This window comes from Dasypus novemcinctus, chromosome 6 (assembly GCF_030445035.2).
Source record: "Dasypus novemcinctus isolate mDasNov1 chromosome 6, mDasNov1.1.hap2, whole genome shotgun sequence".
Taxonomy (NCBI): domain Eukaryota; kingdom Metazoa; phylum Chordata; class Mammalia; order Cingulata; family Dasypodidae; genus Dasypus; species Dasypus novemcinctus.
This window is the reverse complement of record NC_080678.1, coordinates 16,328,339-16,342,532: the sequence shown is the minus strand read 5'-3', so window position 1 is coordinate 16,342,532 and position 14,194 is coordinate 16,328,339. Positions and strand designations below refer to the sequence as shown.

Genomic DNA, 14,194 nt, shown 5'->3' with positions numbered 1-14,194 from the left:
AGGATGGAGATGCTATCAAGCCCACAAGGCTGGGCACACCGGCCCATGGGAGGTGGGCAGAGCAGGCAGCCCCCCAGCGGCCAGGGCCAGACAGCTGCTGTACCCTCCCCAGAACCTTCGCGAGGCCTGGGGCAAACCGAACCACTCAGGTTTGTAATTTCCGGGCAGAGAACTGTCAAAAAAAGATTTAGTCGATGACTTATCTCTGGATGGAAGACTGAAGCCCAGAGCTGACTCATCTCGTGTTCTCCATGTGATAACGGAAGTCCCATCTTCTCCACCAGGAAGGATTTACAGTGTTAGGCAAGGCTCTCATACAGCATGTTTAACTCTCAGATAGTATATAAGACAGATTTTTACGTGGGGAAATAAATAGATGGAGAACAGAAGAGCTGACACGCAGCTCAGCCGTGTTTTAACGGCAGTCTTAAAAAATATCTATTTGGAGTTCGGCAGGTTGCAAATGGCCAGTACACACTGATGTGAAATGGGACTGGCACCTTTAAAACAGGGATTCTAAAGGTCCCGGGTGTGAATTCTGGATTAAGACAGAATGGAAAGCTGCCCAAAAGAATGTGTGGCTGTTGCTGATGGGACAGTTGGCTGCACAGCCGGAATGAGGTTCCACCAAATAAATGCACAGTAAACACAGACAGAAGTGCTAGAAAACGCCATCCTCCCCCTCTCGCTCTCTCTCTGGCCCTCTTTCTGGTGCTCCAAAGGAGTCCACTTTACTAAAGAGGAAGGCCCAGCTGCTGAGCCTCAGCGCCGAGGCTGCAGCTCTCCTGCCTGCTCTGCAGTCGGGTGCCACAATCCAACTACCAACGCCAGGAGGAAAACATGGCCTGCTTCATTCCAAGAGGTCATTACTGCGAGGGGGAAAATACCTGAGTGACAAAGAATAAATCTCTGCTAATTGACCATTGAAACTTTATAACATGTCAGTCCTCCTCTGGACATAATAATATGTTTGCTCAATAACAGATCTACACCTCTGGCACTGACATGGCAAAGGCCATAAAAAACGTCCACTGAGCAGAGCAGCCTCATGGCCACAGGCTCCGTAAACACGCATCCCGGGATCACAAGGAGAACCAAGTTCTTAAATTACACCTATAAATTAGTCAAGCCTGAGTCGCTGGTTTCCCAGCACACCCTGCTCGCCTAAGTATTTCTCCCCCAGAAGTTAAGCAGCACTCGCCACAAAGAACCATTTCAAGAGCCACACCCTCTGACAGCAAAAACATTTAAGAGACTCGAATCACACTGAGTTCCCAGTATTGATCAGGAAACTGCTCTCAGGCACCCATTCACTGAAGGAGCGTGGATAACTTTGCCTGCTCTGTCTTTAAATTAAAATCAAAATTTAATTACCCTTCCTCCAAAATGGCAGTTTCTTAGCAACTCCAAGAGACTGAATAGGGAAAGAACATTCTGAGATTTGGAGGACAAGTGAAAACAACTGAGAATTCTTTTTTCTAAAGCCTAGTCCAGCTCTTTTCTAAAGAGTAGGCAGCGGATGCTTTTGTTGCATAAAAATGCACTAAACCAGTTAGTATGAGGCATGCTTATTAGAAGGACGATCAAAGCCCTCTGAAGTTTGAGGAGCCCAATAACCTGCTAAAGACCTCACGCTAATTACAATTAGTAGAATGAGTTCATTGCCTTGTCAAGGCTCCACCTAATGCGCTCAAACCAGACAGGCAAAATCAAGTTGCGTTCTTGAGTTTTGTTTTCCCAAAGCTTTCCCTAGTCTCTGGAGATTGGTATACAAGAGGGTCAGAACAAAAAATAATCAGTTAAAAAAAAAAAAAAAAGGTATGCTTAGGCTGGGAAGGAGGACAGCTCTTTCAGAAAGAGTCATGGTGTACTGGCTTGGAATCTTCTAGAAGAGACAGAAATGGCTTGGGACGCGGGGCACTTGGGAATTACCACTTTTTAAAAATCGAAGAAACTCAGATATTTGTATGCCAATGTTCATAGTAGCACTATTCAAATAGCCAAAAGATGGAAACAATCCAAGCATTCGATGACAGATGAATGGATAAACAAAATACAGTATTTTCATCCACTCTCACATGATTCAGCCATAAAAATGAATGAAGGGCTGATCCCTGTGATGACATGGATGAACCTTAAAGACATCAAGTTAAGTAAAAGAAGCCAGACACAAAAGGCCAAATATTTTATGATTCCACTTATATGAAATATCTAGAACAAGGAAATACATAGAAATAGAAGGTAAATTAAGAGGTAACCAAGGGCTTGGGGTGGTGGGTGTGGGGGATAAAAAAGTTTTGAGAATGGCAGGTAACAATGGTCGCACAACACTGTGAATGGAATCTATGCCACTGAATTGTACATTTCAAAACGGGAATTTTTATGTTATAGATATACATAAATACCATAGATGTGTGTGTATATACATATATATGTTGCCAAAAGATTTTTTTAAACTTAATCCCGTCCCCATCCAAGTGCCATTCGCAAGGCATTAAACATTTTTCACTGAATTCTTCAACTATGAATCAATTCCCCTACTCAGACTGAAAACAAAACTCGCCTTTTGGTAGAAGGTGACTGGTTCACTGCCTTTTCTCCCGTCTCACTCAGACTCTCTTCTTCTTTCCCCTTTGCTGTGTGGTCACCCAGGTGTTGGCACCTTCTGTCTGGAAATTTGACTCTGGAAAGTCTTACCAAATTGGGGTGGGAATCTAACTTCCTCCAAAACACCTTTCTTTGCAGAGACGGCAACGTCTGAGGAGCAAGCTCGGTTTTGGAAAACTGAAGTGTCTTCTTTCCTCCAGCACCAAAGTCACAAAATGACTTGTGGAGGCTGCTCCATGTGAAATGCTAGAAGCAAAACACCACTAATTCCTTTGTGCTTGCTCAATGACGTGAAGGAGCAAAGTAAAGGGCCGGCTGGAGCTCAGGGGCCTGGCAAGACCAAAGCAGGTGGAAGCAAAGTGCCTTCCCTAATTAATGTCACAGACTATATCATTTGGCTTGGGGCCGAGTAGCTTCTACCAGGCAGGGGGGTGTCGGTGTGGGCCCTTCTTGGGTGAATTACAGGAGCAGAGCCGGGTGTCATTCCCCTCCTCCCCCCAAAATGGTGATGACACTCTCAGCGCTTGAGCCTTCGCCAAAGAAAGCCAGAACTAAAGGTTCCTGAGTGACCACAAAGCTATGTCAAATTTAAGTTCAAAAATGCCCTTTGCTTTCCTTGAAAGAGGACATGGCAAAGGTCACAATACCACAGGGTGCGCCAAGTAGAGGTATATTCCTAGGGTCACGGAAAACCTGCCTTCTCAATTAGCTAAGTGTATTTACCTTGTCCAGTTTACTAAATAGAGCTTTTCTCTCTGCTAGCACAAAGGCTTTGCCCAAGGTCCCTCCCTGTAGCAGGCTTTGGATTTGACGCTGATGTAAAAGTCAGACGTCAGCTCCCCCAGTTCCCTCCTGAGGAGATGGAGTAAACACAGCTGAGGGCCATCACACTGTGAGGCTACATCATAGAGCCCTCAGCCCCCGGCCACTTGCTAGAGGGATGCAACGTATTTTTTTAGGGATGTACGGTTATCAGCTGGGGGCTGAACGGCTGGGTTCCCGTTCCTGTCGTGGGAAAAGTTAAAAAAAAAAAAAAAAAAAAAAAAGAATCCAGAAATTAAGCATACCCTGTTGGTATAGAGGCTGAGGCCTGACTTAGAATGCCTTGGCTCTCAAATGATTTTGAAAGACGAAGTCAAAAGCCAGGCCGTCGGATAGTCCCCAGGTAAAGGCAGCTCCACCCGAAATGAAGTTTCTTAGGGTTAGCATGTTCTGCTGATGTCCATCAAAAGAGACCCAGCTAGTGCCCTTCTAGAAATCTGTCTTAGAAAAATACTCACACAGCTGCCCAATAAATAAATATTTCCAAGCTTGACACTGTAGCTCTTTTTGGTAATGGGAAAACCAAAAAGGATGTGCACAACCTACATGCCCACCAAAAGGGGAGTGGGTTAAAGAAATTACACTGTATCCGTGACAGGACAGCATGGGCGGCTAGTGAGAACGAAAGAGATCCATATGCACTGACACGGAAGGATGTCCATGCTCATAACGTCGACAGGTTTCATCAACTTTCACCATTTCCAAAGTCTTCTGAAGGTGTCTATAAAAATCTGTCACGCTGATCTCCCAGATGCCTTGTTTTGCTCCTGGGGTAGTTCGAGCAGAAGTAAAAGCTTCCAGACCATCTGACAAGCAAGAAATGCCTCCAAGATGGGAACCTGAACAAATAAACCCTGTTTGTTTTAAAGACAAAACTCTGGCACTGAGTTCTGTGGTTCTAGAAACAGGATAAGCATCGCACCTTTAAACGAGAAACTTCAAAACATCCAGATCACAAAAGGCTCCAGTTGGGATCTAACCTCCCTTCTCCCTGTCCAAGCCTGATGGGACCCTCAAGCCAGCCCCCCTCCCCAACTTCACTCCCTACTGACTGTTCCCTGATGTTGTCACATACAGGATGGTTTTCTTTGTTTCTTTTGGCCAAAATGTAAATTTAAATAACTAAAATCTCTCACCCTTCAATCTCCAGCCACAGCATATACTGAATCCAATAAAATGAGGATTTCCTTTTCTAAATAAAGCACGACTTCCAAAATAACCTTTCCAGAATAAAATCCAATGTGTGTCTCTTAAAAGATACTTTCTTCTTGATGTCATGGGAGATTTGGGGGCCACAATTTGACCTGCTGATTTGTACACTTCCTAAGAGAAGGACAGAGCTCCTACAGGCCTGTTTGAGAGAATCCTATGTGTGGGGAGGCTCTGGGACAAAGAAAGAAAAAGTTTAAGTCCCATCAAGATCTAAGACTCTCTGTTCCTATTCATCACCTACTCACTATGGCCAACTGCAGTTTTTTCCCTTGTGAAAAGGGGGTTATTTTGCTCTGAAAACCCCAAGAAGGCAAAGTCCAAATTTCTCCCCCTGGGCCAAGTACAGGCTACTCTGCTGTAATATGTGCTCAGGAGATAGAGGCTCAATCAAGACAACGTGACAAACACAGACTGATTCTGCTGAACTGCTCTCTCCTCCCATCCCCATCCCAACCAAGGCCATGGGAGCCTCACCACCTCATCTCTCGCTTTTCAGGAGGAGGAACAGAAAAAACTGCTCACGGTAACACCAACATCCACAGGCATCTCGAGCCCCCATGTCCCACCCACATTTGACCTCGCTGTGGTGAAAGATGTGACAGTATCTCTTGAGGTCACCATTTCAAATCAAACCTGATCTCCAAGCTGGCTGCACATCCCTATGACAACGTGAGGTCGTTTCTCCCCAACATTCTCCTTGACCAAAAATAAACAAAGCGAACAAGAAAACAGTGATGATGACAGCGGGGTACTCTGGAGGATGAGGACTCCATAAAGGCAAATCAGCGGTGATCATTTAAAAGGGGAAGAATACGCTGGCATCTCGACACTCACATCTTAACCAGACATGGCAAACCGCTTTCCGTTGTAAACGGGGACGTTACTGAAGCCTTAGGAATACATGAGTTTAGAGAGAAACGCTGCAGATTTTTGCTTTAGAATTTCAAATATGGTTACTCGTTAAACTCAGCACCCACTGATAAAAATCTTGCTGAGTCCCAGCTCATTCCTGGGCACTCTGACTGTCCTCAGTGAATTTATATCTCCATGCCAAGCTTCCCTGCTCACGCTCCAGTAGTAGCAGCTTCTCTCTGCTCCCCATTCCCACCTCGACCATCTCTAGGTATGGGGAGGAGACCCTCCCCTTCAAAAAGCTGCAAGATATTAACTCGACCATGACACTTCCACATCCTCTTTGCCCACAGCATGGCCTCGATGCCAAAGTAGAAACCAGAGATCAAATATTTGCCCTCTTCCCAGCCACCTCGGTCAGGCCCCCTGCCAGAATCTAAACAGCCCTTAACTGTGGGGCAAAGGGCAATTGATGGCTTGCAGAGAACACGACAAAGTGCTGATACTGCAAAGTTCTAACATGCCCCATCCATGCTGGCTTGTGCCCGCTCCAACCCCAGGGGGCTGGCACCCACACAGATACCACCTGCTCCTGCTGCCTGGAAGGAGTCACTTTCAGGGCTGCAGGAATGTACTTATTTGCCGGTCAGTCACATTTGGGGTGACCTGGCCTCCCACTGACCAGCCTGTGCTCCCTGGAATCCCTGTTGTGAAACAGACGTGAGAAGCTGCACTGGAACAAACAACAGCTCATTAAACAGTAGTTACCAAAGGATGTTATGACATTTCCTTGGAAGAAAGGGGAGGACTGACCATTCCTTCCATCAAGGAGAGCTGAGTGTATGTGTCTCAGCCTAGAGAGAGGACAGAGACTGTGTAACCACCTAATAAGAGTGACCAACATTCCCACAGTACTATTACTTAAATAGCATTGCCCCTCCCACCACCTCTTCCTCGCAATGGTGCCACGAAGAAAGCTCCTCATCTACCCCAGTTTACAGATAACAAAACTGAGGCACAGAGGTCCCATGACTTTTCCAAGGCCACAGAGCAAGGTCAAGATGGAAACAGAATTTGAATCCCCACCCCTAAGCAATTCCCACCAGAATCTCCGGGAGGGCTATCCAGCACCTCAAGGAGGGTTGACCGTGCTCCCAGCTCCAGGAGATTTGGAAGAAAAAAAGGAAGTGACTCCTGGAGCAGCGAGAGCAAGAGGAATTCACTTCCTACTAACTTTCTGCCACTTCCGTGATTCTCTGTCAACTAGACAAGCCCACTGCACGCACGGTGACCTATTGCCGGGCATGACCCCCGCCCCAACCCATTTTCAACAGAGGGGCTTTCTGCCTTCTGCCTGCTAGACGCACAACTGTGGAGCTGGCAGGCAGAACAGAACCAGGGTAAGGCTTCAATGCAGAGCACAACAAAAATGGAAAGGAGCAAGCTGGCGGCAAGATCATGAAGATGGAAAAAACCAAACGTAGAGGCCAGGAAGCCTCTAAGTCAGAGATGTTTCAAGTGCAGGACCCACTGGGACCTCTCAGGTACTGGGGAAATGCAGGAGAAGCACTGCAGCCTGGAGGTGAGAGTGTTCAACGTGTTAAAACTTCTACAGGGGCTCTTGTGAAGCTCACGTGCTACCATCACGGACATCCCCATCATACCCATCATCACATCGGGAAACAAAAGCTCCATCCAGAGGCCGTGGTAAGACGAAACCAAGGACAGAGATGTGGTTTCCTATCCGGAGCAAGTGAGCAGGAATGCTCCTGATCTTGACAGCTTTGGGAATAAACTAGCTGCTTAATTAACTGGACCACCACCTCTTCATTTCCTTAATGTTACTTTGTTCCAATCCCAAAAAGAGGTCCAAAAGTCGCATTCTGAAAAGTACGGTGAGAGGGTCTTTGACTTGGTCCCATCCCTGCCCTCTCCCCACTGCTCAGAAAGCACACTGGAGCCTTTGTCTTCCCAGGACAGAGGCTGTCCCGGAGCAGTAAACAATTCATGCAGTTTCTCCTTCTTCCACTGGGAACCAGTTGCCAAAAGCTCAGTGCCAGGCGTCAGCTCTAGTCACGCTGATCAGGCACTGCTTGGAATAAAAGACTCTTCGTTCCTCCCTTAACACACACCTGAGAGTCAGGCTGTGTCCCATCACATCAGGGCCCTCAGCACCCAGGGAAGCAAGCAGACCTAGAGCAGATTCAAGTCAAGGTTCTGTTCTGGTGTGCGCCCGAGCAAGCCGGAGCTGGTGGTGACGTGAGTGGTCTCTGCCCAGCCAGAAGTGAAGTTGGCTGACAGCATCTGCCACTTGCAGCTCTGGCCCCAGGGGAGGATGGATTTCTGGAAAGTTGAACCCATCCTGGAGCGGGCAAGGCCAGCCGCAGCATATCCAGAGGCACCATTTTTACCTCTCATCACACTTTGCTCCCCGAAATATCAAATGCCAGGTGAAAAGCTCAGAAGTTACCTGGTGGTCTCTGGGAATGCAGCAGTGAGCGGTCCAAAGGAGGAAAAGCTCGGACTTCAAGGCCAGAGTGTCTATATGAGGAACAGCAAGTGCTCCTCCCAGGGCTTCCATCTCATTCACTTGGGGGTGGGGGGGCAAGAAAGAGCTGAACGGGGAGTCTTAAAGAGCCTTGTGGCTGCAGTCCCTGCTGGTCTACACTGAGGTAGACATAAAGTGAGGACCCAGTGTGTCGTGCAAGGAGGGCTAAACGAGGAGCTCAAAAGACCCAGAGGGAGGCTTAGCTCCAGAGGTCCTTCTCCAAATCCACAAGCAAATCACTTTACCCTTCTGAGCTTGAACTTCCTCAACCGCAAAATGGGGTGAGGAAAGGAGGGGAGGGTAAAGAGGCCAAGTCCATGAACTTCAAGTTCTAAACACCACAATCCTGATTCTAGAAGCCCAGTAACCAAATCAGTCATGGGACAACCTTGAGAGCAACATTAACCCAAGGAAACCTCAGCTGGAAACATGATGCTGGGTATTGGCTGGTTTTGTTGGTCCCAAAATGGATTTGGTTCGTTTAATGAAAGTCCTCTGACTGAGTCTAAGGAACACTATTAAAGATACCTTCTAACTTTCAAAAGAGCTGAGTCTGAAAAGAAGGAAAGTGACATTTGTTGCTGGCCATGGGGTGCCAGTTTGGTGTCTTCATCTGTTCATCCAATATAGGACCATTGTAGCAGGTTGAACTGTGTTCCCCCAAAAGACATGTCCATGTCCTAAGCCCCAGAACCTGTGACTGCGACTTCAGTTGAAATAAGGGTCTTTGCAGATCTAATTAGCTCTAGATGAGATCATCCAGGATTCGGGGTGGGCCTTAAATCCAATGACAGGTGCCCTTAAGAGGAGAAAAGCCAAAGGGAGATCAGAGACACAGAGAGAGATGTGGAGACAGAGGCACAGACTGGAACACATCAACAAGCCAAGGAATGCCAAGGATTGCCGACAGCCACCATGAGCTATGAGGGGCAGAGAAGGTTCCCCCACAGAGCTCCAGAAGGAAGCAATCCTGCCGACACCTGACTCCTGTCTTCCAGAAGCTGGGGCACACATCTCTGATGCTGTCAGACACCCATTTATGGGAAGTCATCCTGGCAGCCCGAGGAAACAAACACAACCATCGTAGGAGCATCACTTGCCCAAATTCACTGGGGATCCGGGTTTGTCTGTTGGCAGACCAGCTACTTTTTCCGCAATGCCAAGCTGCCTTCTTCTCACACTCCTGTGTCTCAGCTTCTTCATTTTCAGACAGGAGGAAAGTGCAGCAAAAAGTTCAATGACTCACACTAGGTTGTAGCTTCTTGGCGGCAGGGCCCCTGAGAGAACCCAGTCTGTCAGCCCCTTTGTGATGAACCGGGACAAACATTTACCACCCCCCTGGGCCAGCAATTTTAGGGAAGCCCATTCCATTATCACCACAATTACTGAAATGTGGCTTCACATGAATTTCCCTTATGTGTCAATAGCTGAAAAGTAATAGAGTCAATTTCAAAAGAGCTCCCATGAATAAAAGCATTTTCTATACATACAACAATGGCTCGCTGGTGAATTCCAGAATGCACGAATGTCCCCTAAATTACACAGCTTTTACATTAAAGTGCTTATGGGAATGCCTTTCTAGGGAAGAATTTCAATAAAAAGATCTCACCCGTTTTGATGCTTCACAATATCTGAACCACTAATCTATGTATTGCAGCAACAAAAATAAACCTCAGAAAATGTGAATGAAAACAGGACATCATTTTCACTGGGAAAGAGTTTCTGATCTTGGAGGAAATGGAAAGACACTGGTAGCATACAGGGAGATACTAAGTTTGGGCCTGAGAACCACCAGAAATTTCTTGTTTAAGCCTGAATCCTCGGTTTCTACTCCCAGAGACATTCTGAAAGGTTATCTGCCAATGCTGTAAGTCTACAAGAGATTCTAGAGCTGTCTCAATTCTTATTTCATTAATGCTTCTCAAAGCACTTACTAGAGTTTTAAGCAAGGATGAGAGTATTTCACACCTCCATCTTTACTGAAAATGTCTTACACTCCACTGACTTTTGGCTTCTATTTATAAGGAAGGTTCAAGGCTTGGAAAATTATTGGAGTTGAGCTTTAATGGATATTCCCAACAAGCATTGTGTCATTATTGGCCCACGTTTAGCTGGGCGAGCTCCCAAATTTGTGACATAATCAGACCTTTCTCTGCATTACTCCATACACTCCAAGCTCCCTCTACATACACCATTGAATCATACACTCTTTTCAACAAGACTGATTGCCAGGGGATTAACATTAGACAGCACAATTCCATTATTCAGCAGCCCAATTCAAATCCCGACCCTAAACTCTAACAGAGATTTCAGGGCTTCACCGAGTTGAGCTGCCAGAAAGCTGAAAGGGGAGGTGGGGTGAGGGGTTTTTGAATGTTTTACATAACCACTCAACCTAAAACCTGCTGTAAGCAATAGCTGACGGCTGAAGTGGCAGAACTATGATTTGGTGGTTCCTTGGAATAGTCCCAAAAAATCTTAATAAACTATTGGTAGAACTATGAGAAGCCATAATCCCCAAAGACTGCTACAGCACAATTACTTTATTCCTGCAATAAATTATTTAATTTCAAAATTAGGTTTTTAGAATTCTGGCCAAAAATCTAACTTTCTTTCCTAAAATAGAAATATTTTCATGGCAAATTCAGTGTATGTGGGGCCCAAAATGAAATCCAGGTCAGGTGCTTTGCAATCAACAGATTTATAGCGTGCATCAAGGCCAAAATAAATGCCAACACTTCTGTTCTCATTTTTGAATGTTAGCTCCCTTTGTGTTTGTTTTGTCAAATATCTGTACATAGGAATTCTCACTAAGAAACATACCACAAATATCTCTATGAGAAAAGCACATTCTAACCCTCACTCTTTTACATATAGCCATAGCACCTACATTATACAAAAGCCTATCATTTTACATTAAGCCTTCTGAATAACAAAAATAAAATGTTACACATAAGAGTAGCACTTTCTTCAACGAACATACAGACAAAGGGAAGTAAAGACTGCATTGTGTTCACTAGGGCAGGGTGGGTTGGGGATTTAATACAATTTAACTTGATAGAAATCCAAACTAGCTTTCTGCTTAATTTTCAGTTAACCTAAAATGTCAGTTAACCACATCCATGCAGTTTGGTTAAGCAAGTTTTTGGAAAGTTTTTGAACGGCTCTTTTTGGGCAATTCAAGTATTAATGCTCTCCAAGGAGTTTCTATTGTCTTGAGGGAGAAGAAATATGGACCTGTGAAATATTACTGAGGACACATATATACGGAATGATGTAGGAGAGACGCGGCTTACAGAGGCACAATGGGTGGGCATTTGTGGGGTTCTAAATGGTTACATTAAGGGAAAGGAATCAGGGTGAGCTTTGAGTTGTGTCTTAAGCAGGAGTCAGCAACCTGAATGTGGAGAAGGGCAAACCGACTGGGTTACCTGAAAGCAAAGGCTCACGGACAGGTGGCAAGGTTGGGGAGCACAGTGCATGGAAGGAGGGACAAAAGATAGCTCGGACACAGAAAAGGTCTTCACCCTATCCCTGCAACAGTAACATAGCGTGCAAGAAGACCTGTCCTAGGTGTAGTTCCATCTGCTACCAACTCAACAAGGCAGAGGAAAACTGGTTCCTCATCAGTTACAACAAATCCCATCGTAATAGGCAAGACTTGGGAAGAAATTTGAGTTTCCTGGGCAATAGAATATGTGGTCTTAAGATGCTTTATTAAAATGGACTCTGAAACAAAGTTGTTGGTAGGCTTACACATACAGTTGCCTTTTTGCAGAGGAAATAGCCTCCAGGCACAGACACTGTACTTGTAGCATCTGATGACTTGCTTCTGATGGAAGTCCACAGCTCTTTGACATTAGCCTCTTCCCAGCCAGCTATGGGCTGGGTCACCACTGGACCTTTTCCTTTACTCTTCAGCCAGCATTACACAGTTCCTGTTCCTTCGATAATGCTGCCTCTCTTATAAAAACAGAATGCTCCTACAGCACATCTCGACCCTTTCCCTGCACGTGCTAACATTTTTCAGGGTAATCGGGGCTTCCAGAATGTCAGCACATTTCATTCCATGTTCACCTTACACAGATGGTGCTCAGGGGCCAAGAGGATCACGCAAAACACATAAAACCTGGCTAATCAGCAAAGTGAACGCTGTCAAGTGACAGAAGAAACCTTCTCAAATGACAGCCTGTGTTTCGAAAGAATGAAAATGAACCATCTCTCCTTGAACTCTGGGGAAAAACAAGGCTCGCTTTCACCATCGCAAATGAGTCAGGCTCGGTGTGGCTGGTTTATAGCTGCCACGCTGGGGGAAGCAAACTCACCGACAACATCGAGGTGGTACGTGTGATTGATGGAGCCATACTCGTTCTCCACCACACAGGTATAATTTCCTTTGTCTGATGGGACCACACTCTCCATAATAAGGCTCCAATGCTGGTTTCGGACCTGAAGAGATCAAAGTAAAGGTGGTTACGTAGCAATCTTAGCACAGAATACCGAGTGCTTTGCTTTTTTGACGTAAAAAGAAGTTGGAAGGGTGAAAGGTAGAGAAGAATCACTTGAATTCTAAATTTCTTTCATAAAAAGTACTCAGGGTGGTGACAGATGAAAACAATAACCATCACCATGGGGAATGCCTGTCAAACAGATATTGAGGTTCAGACACAAGAGTGGCTCTCTCACTGTGATGGATTTGGGGGTTCCTCCAGGAGAGATGTCAATGCCAGCCAGGCACAATACTGATGGCCCAGAACAGGCGAGCAACCAGGCTATTCATCCACTGGGACCCCCCTCCCCACAGCACCAAGACCCTCCACCCCCGCCCTTCCTCCTGGACCACCCAGAGCAAGTGTCAGCCAACTCTGATTCTGTGCCAGGCAGTTCAGAGCCCTCTTTCCTGTCTCAGCTAATGTAACACTCCCAGGGAGCCCCTGGGGTAGGTGCTGTTGTCATCCCTGGAGCTTCCAGTTGGAGAGCCCCTGGTTTCTTTCCCCTTTCCCCCAGCCCCCAGTTTTCTTTCAGGCACTGCTTCCAAGTCTTAAGAAGTTTCAGCTGAGAACAGGCATCTACCCCTCCCATCGCCAGTGGCGTCTTAACAGATGCTACATATTCTTGAGAGATATACCCAGAATTCCAAATATGGGAGAAATGAATCTTTATGAAGCTGAAGTTGTGTATCAATCTGTTGACAAACTCCTTGAGACTTTTCAAAGATAAGCAGCACACATGAAAACAAGTAACGACGACTCCTACCCAGCGTCCTGTCAACATGCAAACAGGCGAGATTCTACCACTGCCACCTTGCTCTTAAGACATCTCAGTAGACTCAACCTTCCCAACAAGCATGGCTTTTCTCCTTCCTAGGACAAAAGGCAAATTTCATCTTTCAGGTTCAAGGCTTTCGGGTTTCCATCACAATCCAAATCTTTCTCTAAGGGCACTCTGTACAAGGCACTCTAGAGAGACTGAAAGAAAACAATAAAAAGAAGCCAGGGCCCACTGATTTGAACTATCATTTCAGAAATTTCACCTGACCCCCTGAATGATGCCCTAAGCGTTCCAAGTCTCTTCTGCCTTAATCGCATAAAAAACCTGATAATGCAGGCAGAGCCTTCGCGGGCACATGAGGGATTCAAGCAACTCAAGTACAGAGAAGCCACGTCATGACCACTCCATTACAAAAACACAAGGAGAGAGCAGCTGTCGACTTGGAAAAGCAGCGTCAGGGATTCCTCTGTCAAGAGAGGTAGGAGATGAGGAGCGTGCTGTAAGCGCAACAGTTTCCTCATGAGCCCACCAGGCTGACACAAGCCGTTACTGCAGAGAAGAGTCACTGAGGCCGAGTGCAGAAACACACTGGCTGCCCAGCACTGGCAGGTACGAAGGCTTTCTGGACCCTTCTCCTCTGCTCGTCAGAGGGCATGCAGTGAGGAAGGCTGAGTTTGGGGCAGGCAGTCACTGCCTCAGCCGTTGCCTGCCACTGGCTCTCCTGAACAACCGTTGTTGTCAGTCTTAACGTCATCGGGGAGCTGGTGACAGTGAACTGATTCTCACTGTCAGAAGCCACAGTGTTTGGCAGTAAAGGGAACCTGGAAAGAGCGCGTAGTCGACGCTGGAGGAGACTCACTTTCTGCTCTTAGCTTGGCCGTG

At 46.3% G+C, this 14,194-nt stretch overlaps 1 protein-coding gene across 15 annotated transcripts in view; it reads right to left on the bottom strand.

Annotated features, from left to right (window-relative positions):
• Positions 1-14,194, bottom strand: part of FGFR2 (fibroblast growth factor receptor 2) — a 99,804-nt gene that overhangs the window by 39,158 nt on the left and 46,452 nt on the right. For all 15 annotated transcript variants that reach the window (XM_004468069.5, XM_004468065.5, XM_004468067.5 and 12 more), the window contains one exon: positions 12,367-12,490. In XM_004468069.5, the coding sequence (XP_004468126.1) occupies positions 12,367-12,490 (124 nt within the window). The remainder of the gene's footprint in view (positions 1-12,366; positions 12,491-14,194) is intronic.